Genomic DNA, 19715 nt, shown 5'->3' on the forward strand with positions numbered 1-19715 from the left:
ACTAAGTTCTCCTGAGAACTAACAGGCATCTGGAAGGGAAGTAACTTTATGAGGCAGAAAATTAAAGAACCCACTTCCAGCCTTGTCTCTGTTTAACCAGTCAGGATACACACTGCCATTTTCTGGAAAGTCAGAAAGCAAATGAGGTATTGATTGAGTATAAAAGATTAGAAAATCTGATAATAAATAGGCAGCAAGGAGGTTTGAATGCTGAGACTGGAGAGTGAAAATAAAATCACTTTTCCCATGTTTTGTGCTCTTTTACTGTGTGCAGGAAGTGGATTCAACACTCCTTTATTTTTTTTTTTTAAGATTTATTTATTTACTTGAAAGGCAGAGTTACAAAGACAGGATGAGATCTTCCATCCTATAGTTCACTCCCCAAATGGCTGCAACAGCCAGGGCCAAAGCCAGGAGCCAGGAATTTCATCCGGGTCTCCCATGTGGATGCAGGGTTCCAAGCACTCAGGCTATTTTTCACTGCTTTTTCCCAGGCCATAAGCAGAGACGTGGATCAGAAGGGGAGCAGCTGGGACTCGAATCAACGCCCAAATGGGATGAGTGCGTCACAGGCGGTGGCTTAACTCGCTATGCCACAGTGCCAGCCCTCAACTGTACAGTTTTTAAAACAAAGCCTGTGTTATAACCATAGGCAGAGCACTGTTCCAGACAGTGACACGTAAAGAGAAGCATGCTATGGGGAGGAATGTCCTACAACCAGTTAGCCTTGGTGAATCATTTTTACCAAAGCTAGTAAATGAGAGGCTTCTTGCAGTCTCAGAAGTTAGGACTCTTTCATTTCGCATGGCCACACCATTAGTTCCTAAATTATTTAATATAATATTAAATTATACCACCAGACTATAAGCCTCAATTAAAACATCCTAAAAAACTCTCATTATCCATCAACCCATCTCATAATGAATGTGTCATGTCTTATTTAAACAAATAAATGAGTGCCAGTGCAGAAGGGAATTGCATTTTGGAAGCATCAGAATTCAGATGGAGGGGGTGGGCAGGTGTTGTGGTGTAGCAGTTAAGTTGCAGCTTGGGATGTCTGCATGTCCTATTGGAGGGCTGGTTCAAGTCTTAGTTACTCAGCTTCTGATCCAGCTTCCTGCTTATGTACTTGGGAGGCAGCAGGTGATGGCTCAAATATTTAGGCTCTGTCATGTAAGTGGGAGATCCACATGGATCTGGGCTCCTGGCTTTGACCTGGACCAGCCCCAGCTGTTGTGGGCACTTGGGGAGTCAACCAGCGGATAGACTCTCTCTCTCTCTCTTTTTAAAGATTTATTTTATTTATTTGAAAGACAGAGCTACACAGAGAGGTAGAGACACAGAGAGAGGTCTTCCATCTGTTGGTTCACTCCCCAGATGGCCGCAACGGCCAGAGCTGCGCTGATCCAAAGCCAGGAGCCAAGAGCTTCTTCCAGGTCTCCCACATGGGTACAGGGGCCCAAGGACTTGGGCCATCTTCTACTGCTTTCCCAGGCCAGGCCATAGCAGAGAGCTGGATTGGAAGAGGAGCAGCCGGGACTAGAACCGGTGCCCATATAGGATGCCTGCGCTTCAGGCCAAGGCTTTAACCCACTGTGCCACAGCGCCAGCCCCTAGACTATCTATATATGTTACTCTGTCTTTAAATATATATTTTTTAATAATAATAAAAAGAACTCAGCTGGGGGTGTCAATTAGCAAAGTGTGGCATTCAAGATATAGTAGAAACCATAGTTTTTCCCACACTGACACCAAGTAGATCTATGGTCACTTGGCCAATACCTGTGTATCTGGCATCAGTGGTTTCCAGTGGCCCCAGGCAAGTCCACTGCACCACTGAAGATGAAGCACTGGCTGTCTGAAGCTGCAATGGATGCTCAGGGCTGGGATTGCCTCAGGAGATCCCCGACAGCTGGTGTGGCACTTTGGGGTCCAGGGAGAGACGGCTGGGTAGCTTAAGTTTTAAGCTCAGAGGTGAGTAGCAACCTGTCCTGTTCAACATCCAGCTCACAGAAACCAACACTCACTCACGGGCTGCATTCCTTTCCATTCTGAAGGGAAATAACTTGGGCCCATGATAAGTGATCGGTGTGAGAATTTAAGGTTGCTCGTATTGTGACATGTAAGACTGTCTATGAACACAAGCAATTCTGATTCTTTTTTTTTTTTTAATTTATTTATTTTGACAGGCAGAGTGGACAGTGAGAGAGAGAGACAGAGAGAAAGGTCTTCCTTTTGCCGTTGGTTCACCCTCCAATGGCCGCCATGGCTGGCGCGCTGCGGCCGGCGCACCGCGCTGATCCGAAGGCAGGAGCTTCTCCTGGTCTCCCATGGGGTGCACGGCCCAAGGACTTGGGCCATCCTCCACTGCACTCCGGGCCACAGCAGAGAGCTGGCCTGGAAGAGGGGCAACCGGGACAGAATCTGGCGCCCCGACCAGGACTAGAACCTGGTGTGCCGGCGCCGCTAGGCGGAGGATTAGCCTAGTGAGCCGCGGCGCCGGCGGCAACTCTGATTCTTATGTGCCGTACTGTTCTGAGTATCTCTGAGAAAGGAAACAGAGCCAGGGCAGATTCTCAAGTTCAGTCTGCAGATGCCATCGCGACTGTCCAGGGACAGCAGGGGGTCTGTGGGAGGCTCAGGAGTTGACTCTCTCAGCTCTGCCTTAGTTGACGGCGCTCTAATTCCAGCAGGGACATGCGTTAATGAAAGCGACCTTCTGAAACTCCACCTGGTAGGAGAAGTGTGTCATCTACTTTAGACTTGGATTTTTTTTTCATGAAGTGGTTAAAAGTTTTAGAATAGCAGCCACTGGCCTTGGAAATCGCATATATACAAGTGTTACTTGTTCACATGAGGAACGCAGCAAATGGACTTTTGAGGCAAAAAGAGACTCTCACAGAACCAGCAGTTATTGAATCGTAACACGCTAAAATTCCAGATTCATGACGTCCTTCAAAGCGAGGTTCAGAGTGACGCACAGGGAAATACCTGAGAATTGAGAGTAAGTACTTTATGCCAACTTCCCTGACCTCTTTAGCTTTTACACGGGATGTATGATTCCTTTCATTGAGTAAACCACTGGAGTAACCTGAGGCTACAGATTGTACTACCTCTGAGAAGAAAAGTATTGTTTTTTTAAATGCAAAGAGGTTAAGGTTATAGGATATTTTTATCAACAAATATTTGACATGTGCCTTTGAACAGAAACAAGCGTGAGTTCTGACGTCGCTGACCTTGGGCCTTCTTTAAATCACATACATCTCCTTTGGTCTTTTTTAAATACCTCTCTCTCACACACACACACACACACAAACACACACACACACACACACACACACACACACACAGTTGTCCTGATCATTTACCGCCTTGCCTATCTTCTGGAGCAATTTGATTTTAACTTCCCCATGGGGGATTTGGTTCTGAAGCGGTGAGGAGTGAGGAAAGCTAGCCCATAGAGGGCTTGCTGTGTAGAGTCAGAAATCAAAATGGAGTGTGGCTAAAAGCCAACTGCAGATCTCTTGCTTCTGTATATATTAGCTTTGCTTGCGAATGGCTGAGGGTGTATCTTGTGAAACGATGCAGGCCCAAATTCCAAGGAACTGAGAAAGGACACAACCTGAGTGTTCTGCCTGAGTTGACAGAAATGGGCCCTGCACTGTTATCTTACAACCATATCTTGGGTTTGTTATTGTTCCTGGGTTTGTTATTGTTAACTGTTATCTTACAACCATATTCTGTTTTTTTTTTTGTTTTTTTTTTTTTTTGTTTTTTTTTGTGCACTGCATACCAGGGGTTTGAAATTGTGAGCCCTAGTGGACAGGATACTATAAAAAGCTGTGTAACTTGCTGTTGGGGGCCACACTCTGGTGAGGAGTCGGTCCTGATCAGTTGTCTTGCCTCTCATTTTCAATAAAATCCATGTGTGACGGTCACTGGTTTTTCTAATATTCTATTTTAGCTGATGGCTGATGAGTGGATGCAACAGCTAGTGAGCAAAAAGACATATCATATGAAACAAAGTTTTAATTTTTATTTTACATATTTATACATAAAACTCTCAAGGAACCCTCTGAATCCAACAGAATGTTAATAGCACATCTAAAAATGAACTTCAGGTAGTCAACATTCACAAAATGTTGAAAACTGATTAAAATATATATATTACGGGAGCTACAACTTCACTAGGAGGCAGGCAGGTATTTTTTGACTTGGATAGCACCGTCATTTACAGTTCTTTAAAACTACAGTGAAGAATGAAAGTAGTCAATGGTAAAATACTGCTCCAACTGAAAATCTCTAAAACAAATAAAAATAAATTTAAAACTACCTTCTCTGATTAACCATGATTTGTGATGGTGTAAGTACTGTACATTTTTTTGTAACAATATTTTATTAAAATGCCTGATATTAAGTGGCACAAGTAAAAAATTAAAATAAATTAAGAAGCAAAGGCCAATCACTGGACATTAAGCTTCAGACATTATCAATGACTAACACTGATATTTGTTTCTGCGCCACCTTTAGCAACAGCATTTTTACAACCACAGAAGCAAAATGAATTCTAGCGTGTCCTCCGGTTGGACGGCTTCTCCTCACTTCGCAGGCATCTTCTCTGCCAGGTGCTTCTGCTGACTTTCAGCATGTCTGTAAAATGAGTAACAGCCACTGAGCAAAGGGAGGAAACAACCCCACCGCCGGCCCCTCCTCCAAACTGAGGTTCAGAGCTGCTCAAAGGGAGATACAGGAGGATTAGGAAACAGTACTTTATCCAAGCTACTTACCCCTTTAATTGTTTTATAATACACACAATGCCTTTTACTGGTACCCTATAGGGGTAACCTGAGATTTAAAGATGCCACTCCCTTTGACAAGCAAAGTGCTGTGTTTAAAAATGAAAAGAGGTGAAGTGTCTTGGATATTTTTATCAACACACATTTGACATGTGCCTTCTAGAAGGCAGGCACTGATCCCGGTGCTGAGGGGACAAACAGCAAACACGGAGACAGCAGAGAGAAAATAAATGCCGATCAGAAAGTTAAAACGAGGCTGAATGCCTGCTTTAAACAACACGTACATAGAGATGCAGATGTAGGCTTCAACCAAGATGTAGGCATCAAGGCTCCTGACAGAACCTAGGGCTAATAACTGAATTCCCTCTCACATAACTAATGTTTCTCCAATGGCAAGCCCTTATGGATGTACAGAATTTCCAAATATGAGTGAGTACCATCCGTCCCCTAATCCCTACCCCACACCGCCCAATTAATCCCCCGGGCATGATCATGGTAGTGAGGTGGGGGCGGGTTGGGATAAGTCTTATGACCCGTGAGCCCAGAGTCATGCCCACCCAGCAGCTGCATGGTGCAGTCAGAAGAGGAGGAATGGCCGCTCCGTTTACATCACTTGAATGGGTACTTCCTGGAGAGAAGGATATGATGACTGTGAAAGACAATGGTTTTGAAGGAAGACCATAGGAAATGATAAATTTAGGCAAGAGAAAAACATCTAAGGCTGTGGTTTCCATCTGTCATCAAGGGTTTAGGGATAGTCTGTGTGTGCCTAGACTTGGGGTATCAGTGACGTCAAGTTTAATTCATTGGTTTTAGGCTGAATTTCTGTTTTCTCTGGTATAGAGAAGACAAACCACAAATACTTTCAGAAATAGGGAAGTGACTCCAGTGTCCTTGCCACACTCAGCAGCCCACAAATAAATGGTGACACTCATCTGACAATAAACTACTCAGGGAAGACATCTGCTCTCCACTCCTTAAACAGTCATCCCTCTTAGCAGATGTCAGGGTCTTGTTCCTGGGGACCAAAGCACCTAGGTCATTTTCATAATGTAGCCCATAAGTAAATTCAGCACACTATTTTGCTACCTAGTGAGCTACAATTCTACTGCAGCTAATTAGATTACAGTTCATCAGTTTTAAAATGTGTGTGTGTGTGTTTGCACAAATAGAAACATCAAAGGATTTTCTGAGAAGGAAATGAAGACAGTAAACAGCTCAGAAAATATCAAAAGTTGAATGTTATTCTAAGACAGACACAAAAAGGTGAATTTCATTAAAACTTTAAACAAAGGAGAAGGGTTTCAGTTCATAAAACTAAAAGGTTCTCATCAGTAATTTGCATTAAAATCCTATTAAGACTCATTGTACTCAACCCCCCAAAGGATGTTTTTTAAATAAGAATTGCTCGTGAGGACCTACTGTGCATCTGGCAAGCCCCCACCTAGGCTCTGGGAACATGAATGAAAAGTGGTGCTGTCTCCACTTTCAGGGACTGTATGGGGATGGCACACACATAGAACTCAGTGTGACTGGACTCCAGATAGTAGGAACAGGATGAGGCCAAGAATACAGAGAAGGGGGTCCTAATCTGATCTTGGTGATCAAAGTCTGGTTCATGTAACAGCCAGTGGAGCCTGTCGCACCCACCCTGTGACTGCTCATATTCTGGAAATAGGCTAACATGGACTGACTTAGGGCCAACTCTGCAGCAGGTGTTTGCGTGTGGGAGTCATCCGTTAGGAAAACGTCCTGTTATGCCACAAGTGCCGCCTGATGAGGTGGAGTACAGTCCTACACTGACAACGCACCACAAGGGAGCATGACTGTTGGCAAGCAAAGTCTCTGGAGGTCTGGAGTACTTCTCTAAATAGGGGTCACCTAAATCAGTGGTTCTCAAATTTGACTGTATATTAGAATCAGCTAAAAGCTTTGAAAACTTCAGATACCTCCTCCCCCTCCACCCTAATAATTACATCAGCATCTCTAGGGGAGGGGCCCAAGCATTGGGAGTTTGTAAAGCTCTCCAGGTGGCTCTAAATTTAAACACTGATGGGCGCTGACACCAGGAGTTGTAGGAGTTGGACAGGTAAAGGGAAGAGGAGAACCAAGTTTCCTAGCAGTCCCCATAGCCACCCTCTCAGCCTTTCACTATGTGGCCACAGGACTCTGTGACCATGACCTTTAGGAATATTTAGGTGCCCCTGTCCCCTCATCTGCACACCCTGGGTAATAAGATAACTTCTGTAGCCAGGACTAGACATAGAACCTCTCTCCACCAAACTAAGGGCATTGTAGAGGCACCATGTCCTATCTATTGCAGAATTACTCAAATTTAAAGGGTTCCCAAGACAGCTTTAAATTTGTGACCCCTGGGTCAGGTGTTTAGCTTAGTGGTTAAGACGCTGGCGTCCGACATCAGAAAGCCTCAGTCCCCTTCCAAAGACCTGCTCCTGACTACAGCTTCAGCAGCAGTGACAGCTCAAATAATTGAGTTCCTGCCACTCACACTGGAGACCTGGATTGAGTTCCCAGCTCCTGGCTTCGGCCACTGCAGGAATTTGGGGAGTGAAGTAGCAGATGGCAGCTTCCTCTCTCTAAGTATAAAGAAGCAATTAAGTTGGTGACTCCTTTCCTTTTAACCTCATAGTCCTGCCTACCCTGATTTCCATGATCACACAATCTGAAAGGTACAGAAACGTACACTGCAAACCTAAGCATGAGCCCAACACTTTGAGGAACGGGAAGAGGGCTCCCAATGTCCCTCTTAATGACAAATGCCAGCCTTGCCATATAGAACTAGACATATAGAGAGGGCAGAGGGTCTCTGCTATCACAGGCAAATCAAAGCGCTTACCAAAGAGCTCATATATATTTTTTTCAGGAAACTTCGGTCCTGGTTCTCTATTTCACCACTGATTTCCCATCAACTCAATATTAGTGTGCAAATTTATTGGGCTCACAAAACGGAATCAGTTTTACTGTTGTGTTTGGTGCAGTGCCTCAGTATGTCTGTAGATGGCAATAATACATTTGAGTGTTACTGTGATTTCAGTGTTTCATTTGCAGGCAAATGTGCTCAGGGAGCATGAGGAGGCTTACTGGCGTCCTTTGTCCCCCCACCCCCACCTCTTTTTTTGGTTAGAGATGAGGCTGTATAATATTTAAAGGACATGAAACAGAGGGCTGTCCATGGGTCTTCAAAGAAAAGGCTAAACCCAGTTTTGCAGCAGCAACTGTTTTGCTACCCAAACTATTTTTTAACACTGCATCCTCAGCAAATTACTTTCGCCAGTGTTCCCACTGAGCTGGAGCCCTCTGGCAGGTGCTGAGGGCAGCATCAACATTCACGTTTCCAGGCTTCTCAGGGATGATTCTGGATGTGACTGTGACAAGGAGTGTTCTGGCTTCCCTTGGGAAGATTTCTACTCTCTGAATACGATTCTTGGGATTGAATACAATTATTGCCTTCTGGCTTATTATTAATTTTATTATTATTTTCTCATTAATCAAGAGATAGAGAGCTCCCAAGTGTTGGTTCACTCCCCAATGGCTGGGTCTGGGCCAGGACTAAGCTGGGAACTGGGAATGTAACCCACGTCTCCCATGTGGCTGGCAGGGACCCAACCTGCCATCACCTGCTGCCTCCCAGAGTCTGCATGACCAGGAAACTGGAATCTGGAGCCAAAGCCAGGAAATGAACCCAGGCACTGTGATATGGGAAGCAGATGTCTTAACCATTAAGCTGAAAGACTGCCTCTGTCTTCTGGTTTAATGAATTCGCATGTACTGTCTAAGAAATATGAATTATAAATATGATTATAAGACTATTTACAGTATTTCATGTACTTTACATGCATGCTTTACAATGTACATACATGATATATAATGTACACATATGCTGGGATTTCCTAGTAGGAAAACTACTAAGAAATGCAAGATCTTGGGCCAACTTTAGCTTACTTTCCTTATCTCTTAGCGGGGTAAGCATTCCTTCCCTCTTTAAGAGAGGTGACTGGAGCCCAGCCCAGCTAGAAATCCAAGTCCTGGAGTTTTCTGGTGAGAACAATTTGGTTGCACTGGGGCTGTGGAAAGATGCCAGGGTCCCTGCCTTCTGGGCATGGCAGAGATGCCCAAGAGCTGGCTCACATAACAGCTGGTGCTGCTTTGTGGCATCCGCCATGTGGCGCTCACATGCTGGCAACACACCAGCACTGAATGGCTTGGGCCAACTCCCCGGGGGGACAGTCCTTCAGGGCAAAGGTCTCCGGGGTCAGAACTGCTGACCTGATTTAGGTGGAGGTATAAGAACTCCTAATGCACTGACAGTCCATCAGAAGGGGAGGCTGGCTGTCAGAAAGCAAAGCAAAATACTCCAGGCACAAAGAGACCAATACTGAGTGAGCTCACTCATATGTGGAATCTGTGTAGGCCAACCTCATCGAAGTTGAGAGTGGAACAGTGGTCACAGTGGGGAGGGAAGCAGATGATTGGCCAATGAGTCCCAAGTTACAGTATGCCAGGAGAAATAAGCCCCAGCATTATGCTGGCACGAGAGAATGACCATACATGTACTGTGTATTTCAAAAAAGCTTAAGGAAGGCTATTTGAATGTTTTCATCACAAAGACACGATCAGCCTTGGAGAAGATGACATGCTTACCCTAATGTGAACATTATACAATGCATCCATGGATGCATCCATTTAAAAAAACCAAGGCAATGCATTTGGTAAGGGGGAGTTCTGGCTGTGCCCCCTCTGTCTAAACAGCTGATATCAACAAAGCTCAGGGGAGTTAAAGAAATAAAGGAGGAAGCTCTCCAGAGCTAATTCTTTTTTTTTTTTTTTTTTTTTGGGTCATGTTCATTAAGAAAAGATTAAGTTTTATCAATGTACTTTTTAAAAACTTTTGCCTTGTGTTGGTCAGAGCCAACTGTTGCCCCTGGGCTCTTTGCCCGCTTTGCTGAGGCTGAGGCCACACTGACCTGGTCCAGTCCTCGATGTCCACCAGCATGGCATCCTGCTCTGTGTGCAGCTCATCACGGATGAGGAGCAGCTGCACCAGCTCTTCATTCAAGCCTGCGACGAAGACAGGAAACCACAGCCATGTCAGAAGGTGGAACTACACAGGCATCCTCACATGTGTGTCACGGGCCCATCGCAAAGGACAGGCACCCAAGCCCAGCAGGCAGAGGTATTCCCGTGAAGACGCAGATGCTCCTATTAATGTCTCTTAAGCCCCGAAGTCCCCAAGTGGAAAAACATGACCAGTTTACAGAACCAGAGAGGTGCTGGAAGAAAAGGCACAGAGTAAGAAATAGCTCCAGATTATGTTCCCATTTACAAGGGGAACAACTATCAGCTGTTAGGAGAAGAGCTTGTTAGCAGCAGTGGGATTCTGTCTGGAAGAAAAGTGGACAGCCGAGTCTGCAGCACTTTGCTCTCAAGATGCTCCTGCCACACTGAGAGTCGGAGGGGCCCCTGGCACCTGCCAGTACCTCCCCAGACGCCCAGCTGGAGGGGCTGCCCCTTGGGGAGGCTCACAGGCTCTGCGGTTCCCTGGCCCGGAGGAGTACCAGGGCTAAGTCAGACTTCCAGAGTAGCCAGATGTGTGAGACCTGAAGAAACAGCCCTTCAAACATCTGCACAGCAAGGGTGCCAAGGACAATGTTCCTCAGGCTCATATTGGGCATAAACTATATGTGGACAGAAACCTATCTAATCTTCTCAAGTCAGTGCATTGGGTTAATGTGGCTCCTGCCTCTTAAACATATGAACTAGTAAAAGGTTCTCATTCAGAGGTTAGCCTTGTAGCTCATGGGTTAGGCTGCTGCCTGCAACAATGGCATCCTGCATGGGCACTGGTTCAAGTCCCAACTGCGCCATTTTCAATCCAGCTTCCTGCCAATGAACCTGGAGAGGCAGCGGATGATAGCCCAAGTACTTGGGCACCCTGCCATCCAAATGGGAGACTCGGATGGAATTCTAGGCTCCTGGTTTTGTCCTGGCCCAGCCCAGGCCATTGCAGCCACTTAGGAAGTGAATCAGCAGATGGGTGATCTCTGTGTCTCTGTTTCTCCCTCTCTCTATATATATCTCTTACCTTTCAAATAAATCAAATAAATCTTCAAAAAACAAAAGGGGGGGGGGAGGGTTCGCTCTTGAATTTCCCCATCTGAGAAGCTAAGAATCAGAGCTTCTAGGTCCAGACGTGGGGGAGAGCACTTGTCTAGCAGGAGCTCTGGGCAGCGACACAGGACACAGAAGGCAGTGTTCAGACAGCATCCCTGCCCCTCACCCTTAGTGCCTTTAGAGATCCTAGCTTCAAATGATACATTCGCCTGCCTTTAGTTCAGACTAGCTTCCAATTTTAAAAAGAGAAAAATCACACGAAAAGAGGTCTAAAATTTCATCTATTCCTGAAAAGGACTAGAGAGCAATTTTATTATTTAAAAATCTAAGGAAGGTGTTTTTGTGGTAAAATACCAGAAAAGCTTTTCAGGCCTGGAAAGAATGACAATGCTAATAAGTAATTCTCAACTAAAAGGCAAAAGAACCCTGTGAACCCAAGGTTTCTTAATTAAAATGTGAAGCCATTTCTCTTGATCTTAGAATAATATTGAATGTGTTTAGTTGGCTCTGAATACAGCCATATCAGACCTACTGCAAACATTTCATTTGTTCCAGTAGGCTCTGGGGCTGGCTGTGTATACTACCACTCACTAAAGCACCTGCATATCCGAAACCTTACTACAAAGGAATGCACCCCTCCACCCTCAATGAAGTTTTAAAGTTTTTGTTATGGAAATTTCCAAACCCAATGATAAGTAAAGAAACCAGTTTAATGAGTTCACATGGATCCAACCAGTTTAAACAATTATTAACACATGGTCAATCTTGAATCACATTTCTTTTTCTCATACTGGATTATTCTATTCTAGTCTAGTCTAGTCTAGTCTATTCTATTCGGCAGACAGAGAGAGAGAGAGAGTAAGAGAGACAACGTGCTTCTATCCATTGGTTCACTCACCATTTTCCAAATATCTGAAAATGGCTATGGCTGGCCTGGGCCAGGCTGAAGCTGGGGGTCAGGAGCCCAACTCTCTGGGTCAGGACTTGCTGTCTCCCAGGACAGGCATTATCAGGAAGCTGGGATCAGGAGCAGAGCCAGAACTGGATGCAGGCACTCCAGCATGGGCTGTGGGCATCCCTTATAGCGTTTTAACTGCTAGGCCAAACATCCAACCCTGAGTGAGTTTACAGCAAAATCTAGACATCACATTATTTTGTCTTTAACCGCTTTAGTATGTATCTCTACAACACAGAGACTTTTAAACAAAATCACATAGCCACAATACCTGTATCATACCTAAAGCTAATCAACCAATCTTCAATGAAACATTCAATAAGGTTTCAAAATTTCCCACTTGGCTCATAAATGCTTTTTTATAGTTGGTTTGTTTGAGTGCTTTTGGTTGCCATGTCTCTTTTAGTCTGTAAATCCACAGGAGTTTATAGACTCATGCATTCCAGAGGCTGGAAAGATGCTGAATACATGTGGCCTAACCACACTGTCTAGGTGAGACTGTTCTTTGATTAGGCCAAGCAACTCCCTGTTCCTCGCAGGACCAATCATCTCGAGTGAGTAGCACTCACAGCCCTCTGGACATTTCTGTTAGAGGTGCTTCTTCATTCTGGGAATAAAAGGCCCACTCTTCATCACCCTGTAATTTTCACATATTGCTCAAATAAATTCCCACCACTTGGAGTCTCATAAAATAGGCCTAATTTGATTTGACTCATGACGATGATACCTACAACAAATGTATGCACAAGTAAAGAAGAAGGCATAATTATATAATAAGTGACTCATAATCATTGAATTATATTCTATAAACACATGTTGTGAGTCAAATACATGCACTGTGTTAGGAGCTGGGGATATAAGATAAGTAAAAAGGACCTGCAACCTCTTGGAACCTTGAAAAACTCCTAAAGTCTCTGAATATTTGACAGTTAAAGAAAAAAGAATCCCTAAGCAACAACAAAAGAGCCTGTGATTCTCTTCCTTTTCTTGGAAGCACAAAGGAGGGACCCAGTGAAATGCTGAACCAACAAAGCAGCACCATCCCACTGTTTTACTGTTAAGACCCCATGACAAGCATATCTCACACTTACTTTCTATCTGGGAATGGAGATCATTCACTATCACCTGTAGCTGCCCAATAGTCATGTCTCGCAGGTCAGTGGGTTTTAAACTCCTTTTCATCAAGCATTCACTTATATGAGGCATGTGGGGCAGCTGAAGACACAAAGGGGAAGAAACAGAGGTGTGAGCAGAGCTGCAAGCACACTGAACACAAGACTGGTTTTCCCTTAGGAGACCCACCCTCATTCACTCACTGCAATTCAGGTTGTGTGCTTGAATGGCTTCTGAGGTTGTGACCGGCCCAACGTGGGGCCCTACCTACACACGCTCCATTACCTACCACTTGCATGCTGCTGGTACCACAATGCTACACTACCAGCAACAAAAGCCTTGTGATTTGATACAGGCTGTGAGAACCATAATTATTATAGCCCATGAATTAATGTCAATGATGTGGATAAAATTAATGGCATCAGCTACTGTTTAATCATTTTGTACCAGCTGCAAGCATTGTAGGATATACTTTAAAGGCTTCATCTGGTTGAGTTCTCATGACTGTGCACTGACATAGGTGTGATTATTTTCATTTTATGAGAAAACTGAGACCTAAGTGACTTGTCTAGAACGCAATGGCAGTCAATGGCAGCTTGGGACTTAAACTCCAAAGCCCTGGCTCTTACTTACTATGCCATACTGTCTCCACTGAAAGGTGGTAGTAAGAACTAGAGCAATTGTGAGTTGGCCACCACTAAGAGGTTTTTGAACTAGGCCCATGACAGCTGATATTGCCCCCAACAAACATGGTAGATATGAATCAAGAGCAACGTCTGCTTTTGTGAAATCTGTTGCTGATTTGTCTTTAAGTGGAAGGTACAGTAGAAAGGGAAAAGAAACAGATTTCATTATTTCTCAATGACAGTACTTTTTACAAACTGCCTTGGAGAAACCCCAGTTTGCACAACTCTGGGAAAGGACTGGGACAGCGTCAACCACTGGCAGCCCTCACCCGCCTGCGCTTCAGTGTTTGCTGCTTACAAGATCAGCGACGGGAGACTTTTTCCTGTTCTGCTTTTCCACTTCAACTTGCATTTTGGCCATTGGTTTGGCCATGGCAAGGGCCATTTTGGCTTCAGCTTGCAATTTCTTTTGCCTTGTAAGGAAGTCCATGTCATCCAAGGATTCAGATTCCTCTTCAGTAGTGTCTCTATCAGAATAGGAAGAACTCTGTTTGCTCTGCAAAGGGGAAAAACAGCAGGCTGAGTGTTCCATGCCAGTTAGCATCACTTGGAGAGGGTGACAACGTGCCTGGGGCCCTCTCAGGGGCTGAATTTCCTCCATCACTCCATCTTGAGCTGCTGGATTGGACCCAGATGAATCTCAAGTCACATACAAGAGGTCTACCATGCAATACAATCTAATTTTCACACCAACAGGAGGGGCAGTAAAAATAATAGTGTAATCAAGAGTATACTTAATAAGAAAATATACTACAGGAGATACTTCAAAAAGACCATGAAAAATGTAATAATGGAAAAAAATACGGTGCTTTGGGTACAAAAAATTCTTGAAATTCATACATAGTTTTCCCATAATGCATCTTCCATGGACCTTTGAAGGCCTCTCATGTTTATGACAAGCCTGCGACACTTCTTTAATCCTGGGTCTCAAGTTTCCTAAAGTGACCAGACACAACTAAGTATTCATTGCCAAGTGAAGGCACTGTGTTGGACCTCAGATCTCAGGTATCCAATGACTCACACAGTTTCTACTTGTTGGTCTTTGGTAGGAAAGGTGAGTGATGCAGACATTCCTCATACAGAGGAGAGAATTCTACCAACAAGCACCTATGATAATTCAAGCAACTTTTGTGATACACACGGAAGGAATGAGCTCACATTTCTAAGCCATGGTGGGAATGGGGACTGGTATTCAGCATATTTTCTCCTTGATAATTTTTTTGGAACATATCTGATTTATGGTTTCATAGGAAAGTAATCATTAACTTTAATAAAGCTTATGTATTCTTTTAAGTCACAACTCTGATTTTTCAATCACTGTCCAATCTTAGGAGCATGCAATTTCAAGAGATGCTTCTTTTGTTAACCTCTGCAAGGTTTGTTCCACATTCACAACAGAAAAGCAGCTGAATGGCCAGGAAAGCAACACTGCACACTGGCTGGTGACCATTGGACTCACCATGGGAGACAAGGGGGTGTCCAAGCTGGTTTCAGTCTTGCTGTCGTCAGCATCGCTGTCCTTATCGCTGCCACTGTCGTTGACAAAGCATATCTGCAGGTTCATCCCACTCTGCAGTCTAGGAAGAAACAAACAGAACACACATTCTTCTTTGCTATTTGTTGCTTGGCCATAGCCAAAAGGACTGCTGATGTTTATGAACAGAAAGTAGTTTTATGTGTTCTTCATAAGAAAAGTGAGGGGCCACTATTACCCTCCACTTACAAATGACAATTTTTATTAGAGGGTTTCCTAACGTTAGATTTTTCATGCAACTTCCACGTTAAGTGAAAAACGCTTTAAGACTGGCGTAGTATAGCAACCAGCACAATACCAAACACACAGTTGACCTACAATTCAAGTGTGCTGAGTCACCGAGTGCACAGTCCTGTCAGTCAACATGAATGGACTCCTCAGCCGCAGAAGGCTGCCTGGTGTCACCAAGGGTCCTATCCCAGGGGACAATCCAAAGAATCTCACTAGAGGTGGCATCCCACGGTCATAGCTCTCTGAATACAAATTCCTCCTTTTTTTTTTTTTCTCAAATAGAATAGGGTCCTCTGAAAGAAGGCATTATTTAAGGCACTTGCCAAAAGACAAGTGATGTCACTGAACAATATCACAGGTTCACCCCTGAGGAATGTAAAGAACCCCACACCTGCTGCAGAGCCCTGCGGACTGCCTCCCACACGCAGGGCCTCCGAGGCAGGGAGCTCTGGGGAGCCCATCCCCTTCGTGGCCGTCCCGGAGTGCTGCGCCGCCGGGAGTGCTGCTGCTGGAAGCACAGTCACAAAGGCTCAGCCCTCTGTGTGTCTAACCTGATTTAACACAGGCACGGCAATTGTTACAGGGAGTTACTGCCACCTGTTGTTAGACTCTGTAATGACTGAAAGCTCCAGCTCTGTCCACAGTGAGGAAACAGGGTCCCCAGGGGACCAGCACAAGCAGGGAGAGCCCCACCCAGGGCTGGTGGGAAGCAGGCAACAGGTTTTGCTGTAGTTAGCTCAGGGTGTTAGGAGTCAGCTGGACTCAGCTGGACTCAGCTTCTGCATCCTCACTTCTTTCTCTAAGAACAGTCTGTAAGTTCTATGACCTTCAAGTTTCTTCACCTGTAAGATGGGGTGAATACTGCTCAATTCAATGTTTTGGAAGAAGGACTGAAAGAGTTTGATCAGGGCAGGTGTTTGGTGCAGTGGCTCAGAAGCTACTCGGATGCCCCCATCCAATATGGGAGTGTCTGGGTTTGAATCTTAGTTCCAGTTCTGATTCAAGATCCTTGCTTCTGCCCCCCTAGGGAGGCAGTGGGTGATGGCTCAAGTACTTGGGTCTCTGCCCTCCATGGGGGACATGTGGATGGAGTTCCTGGCTTCTGGCTTAGGCCTGTCCAGCCCCAGCTATTGCGGGTATCTGGAGAGTGATACAGCAAATTAGAGGTTTATCTCTGTTTCTCTCTCAAAATAAATAACAAAAAGGTGTTTTTTTGTTTTGTTTTTTTTTTTTTTTTTTAATAAATAGAACAGAGTTTAGAGCTTGGCATCAGTCAGGGGCTCTGTATGTCAGCTCTCTTCCCTTTTGTACTCACTCAGATCCTAGACAAAGGAAGACTGAATGTTAGAGGTGCTGTGACTTTCTAAAGGGACTGCCAAAGCCACCCACTCTAACACCTCCCACTTCACCAGAGCAACCCCTGATGCCGCATCACCTCTCTGACAGAGGCATCCTTCTACAGAGTCGGGACCTGTTTCCTTAAAACTTTCTTCCACTGAGTTTTTTTCTTTTCTGGAAAAATCTAATATGTTCAGATTACTTTTTGATCCCATCAAATTTTAGCTTGAATGTGTAGTTGGTCTAAGAGAATAAAATCAACACATATTTAATAAAATGCAAGATCTGTATTTTGAAAGATGGGTGGGAAAAAACTACAAATAAAAAAGAGATACAAGAGTTCTTTCAAAAAGTTTGTGGAAAAAGGGAATTAAAAGATTAGTTCACTTTGGTACAAACAAGGTTTGAAATCCAGTTTTTTCATAATATAGGTTTTCCATGAAATTTTTGAAGACCCGTTGTATGCATGGATTTAGTTTGTTAGCACCAAAATAAATTTATCTTTAAAGGCATTACCTATGAACTTTAAACAATATTTTAAAAGATTTTTCTTTATTTCTTTGAAAGGCAGAGTTACCCAGGGGGGTGGGGGGAGAGAGAGAGAGAGAGAGAAAGAAAGAGAGAAAGAGAGAAAGAGAGAGAGGGGGGCCTTCCATCTGCTGGTTCACTTCTCAAATGGCCACAATGGCCAAGGTTGGGCTAGGCTGAAGGCAGGAGCCTGGAGCTTCATCCAGGTCTCTCATGAGTGCAGGGTCCCAAGTACTTGGGCCATCTTGCGTTGCTTTCCCAGGCACATTAGCAGGAGGGTGGATCAGCAGTAGAGCAGCTGGGGTACGAATCAGCACCTGTATGGGATGCTGGCATGGCAGGCTGTGGCTTACTCTGTTCCGCCACAACACAGCTCCCCCCACCAATGTACTTTTAAGTACTTTTATACATTGTAAAGGCTAGTCAAATCCAAATGTAGGATTGTATAGCCTTTTCTGTCTATTGAGTAGATAAAGTCCTGAAAAGAAGTGTCTGGCAATAGGATACAAGATTACACACACAGAAAAGAGCCCAGAATACCGTAACAGTAAATGTCACAATGTCCGAGGATACTTGTTGATTCTGAAGGAAGTTTGATTATGCATCCTGTTATTCTGTCTCCACGTGGCCTTTTGGTGAAGGACCTGCCCAGCCCTGTACCACCCATCTCACCCAGCGTGCCTAACTGAGGCAAGGCAGAGAAAGGACTGCTCGGGTGAGACGGAAAGACAAAGAGGTGGCAGGCAGCAATGGAGAAGACCACCTCAGTCCCACATCATCACCACGGGGCCCTGGGCAGACCCACACTTCCTTATGCTGTAATCACCACGGCGTTCCCTGTAGGAAGAGGGACTGACAGGACACAGCAGTGAATGCTTCCCCAGGGGATTTTAGTAAAGACGTCTTAAAACAGGCTCAGCTTTCAAGGAGGATTTGTTTGCTGTTAGCCTTTAAGCGGGTTTTAAGATGACGAACGGCTTTGGGGGGAGCGCAGCGGCAGCTCCCACCCCTGGCTGTGGGCTCAGTGAGGCCACCCAGGTCTGCTGAAAGCCTTGGTAGCAAGAGTGAACAGGCAACAGTGAACAGGCAACTGGAAACCCGGACTTCACCCCACCCTGGGGCTGGGGGGCTGTTCTCGGTGCTCCCTTCTGAAGTCTGTCTGGCCTCACTGATAACCAGTCTGGCAAGATGCAGGCTGCAGGGGGCTGATTGGCCTGGATCTCTCCAGCCCAGCCGGAGATGAAAACAAAACAGCAGGCTTATCTTGTTCCGTACAGATACGATTCTCAGGTATCCAATTCAAGGCTACTCGATGCACGGAGCAGAGCAGTGAGCACAAAGGCTGCTGGAAGTCAGCCTTGCCTGTCGATCTCGTTTCTGAAACGTCTCTGCCCTGGTTCCCCCAGAAACCTCTTTTCCCTTAAGCACAACCTCACGCAGCAGGGAAAACCAATACTGCTGCCGAGAGACAGAGCACCAACGGGGTGTGCAAAGAGGGAGGCTCTGGATGGGGAATGCTCAGAAACAGGGAGAGGCAGACAACGATGCCTGCTGGCCATCTTGACAGGACGGGAGGTGGTGCCGGTGTGACAGTGCTTAGGCCAGGACTGCGTGGGCATTCGGTGAGGACACTGCTGAGCAGCACTGTCTGCCTGGCCCTGCCAGTGAGGACGACCACTGCTCAGGGAACGCCTGTGCTGACTTCCGGCTATGATACCAGGGACATCATTAACACATGCGGGGACCTGGGAAGAGGGCAGGCAGCAAGACGCTGCCGACTCAGAGGATACTGCAGAAATCCAGCCACACGGTAATAGGATTTGGGATAAAGGTGCCACTTCTTCCAAAGCACAGCGACAAGACCAGTTTACTCCCTGCGAGGAACAATGCTGGTTGTCAGTGGCTCTGGAGGGGCAGTCCCCACCGCGAACTGAGGTTTCATCCTTGGCCTTGGGTTGTGTCATGGGGACCAGGCTGCTCTGAGCTGTTTCCTGACTTCACCATTGGGGATCTCCCGGCCCTGGCTTAGACCACAGACCTAAGCACAAAAGTTTAAGATCCTTTGGTAAGATTTTCCTCCCTGCCCACTGTTCTCCACTCCACTCCTCACTCCACTTCTCATCTCACTTCACTTCACTTCATATGTTGCCCTGAATTTTAATTTAAGAAGTATGTTCACTTCCGTTCTCTCCTCAGGCTGTCTAATCACTGTGGATTCCAGGCAAGATAATGTTTACTCTGAGAAGTCAATGCCTTGCCCCAGATCTGAGACAGACTCTCCTGGTATCCACCCACTGTGTAATATGACTCTACATGGTCTCCTATGGAGAGGTGGAGTCCGTGTCCCTAACTCTGGACTTGTGACTTGTCTTGGCTAACTGACGGCAAAGAAAGGGACGGTG

General features: G+C 45.4%; 1 protein-coding gene across 7 annotated transcripts in view; it reads right to left on the bottom strand.

Annotated features, from left to right (window-relative positions):
- Window positions 1–4016: 4016 nt before the first annotated feature.
- Window positions 4017–19715, bottom strand: part of SCHIP1 (schwannomin interacting protein 1) — a 175923-nt gene continuing 160224 nt past the window's right edge. For all 7 annotated transcript variants that reach the window (XM_008266404.4, XM_070072598.1, XM_070072597.1 and 4 more), the window contains 5 exons: window positions 15142–15259; window positions 13981–14178; window positions 12975–13098; window positions 9782–9875; window positions 4017–4650 (listed from right to left, as the gene is read on the bottom strand). In XM_008266404.4, coding sequence (XP_008264626.2) covers window positions 4599–4650; window positions 9782–9875; window positions 12975–13098; window positions 13981–14178; window positions 15142–15259 — 586 coding nt within the window. In that variant the 3' untranslated portion in view covers window positions 4017–4598. The remainder of the gene's footprint in view (window positions 4651–9781; window positions 9876–12974; window positions 13099–13980; window positions 14179–15141; window positions 15260–19715) is intronic.

The sequence above is a fragment of the Oryctolagus cuniculus genome, chromosome 4 (genome assembly GCF_964237555.1).
Source record: "Oryctolagus cuniculus chromosome 4, mOryCun1.1, whole genome shotgun sequence".
Lineage (NCBI taxonomy): Eukaryota > Metazoa > Chordata > Mammalia > Lagomorpha > Leporidae > Oryctolagus > Oryctolagus cuniculus.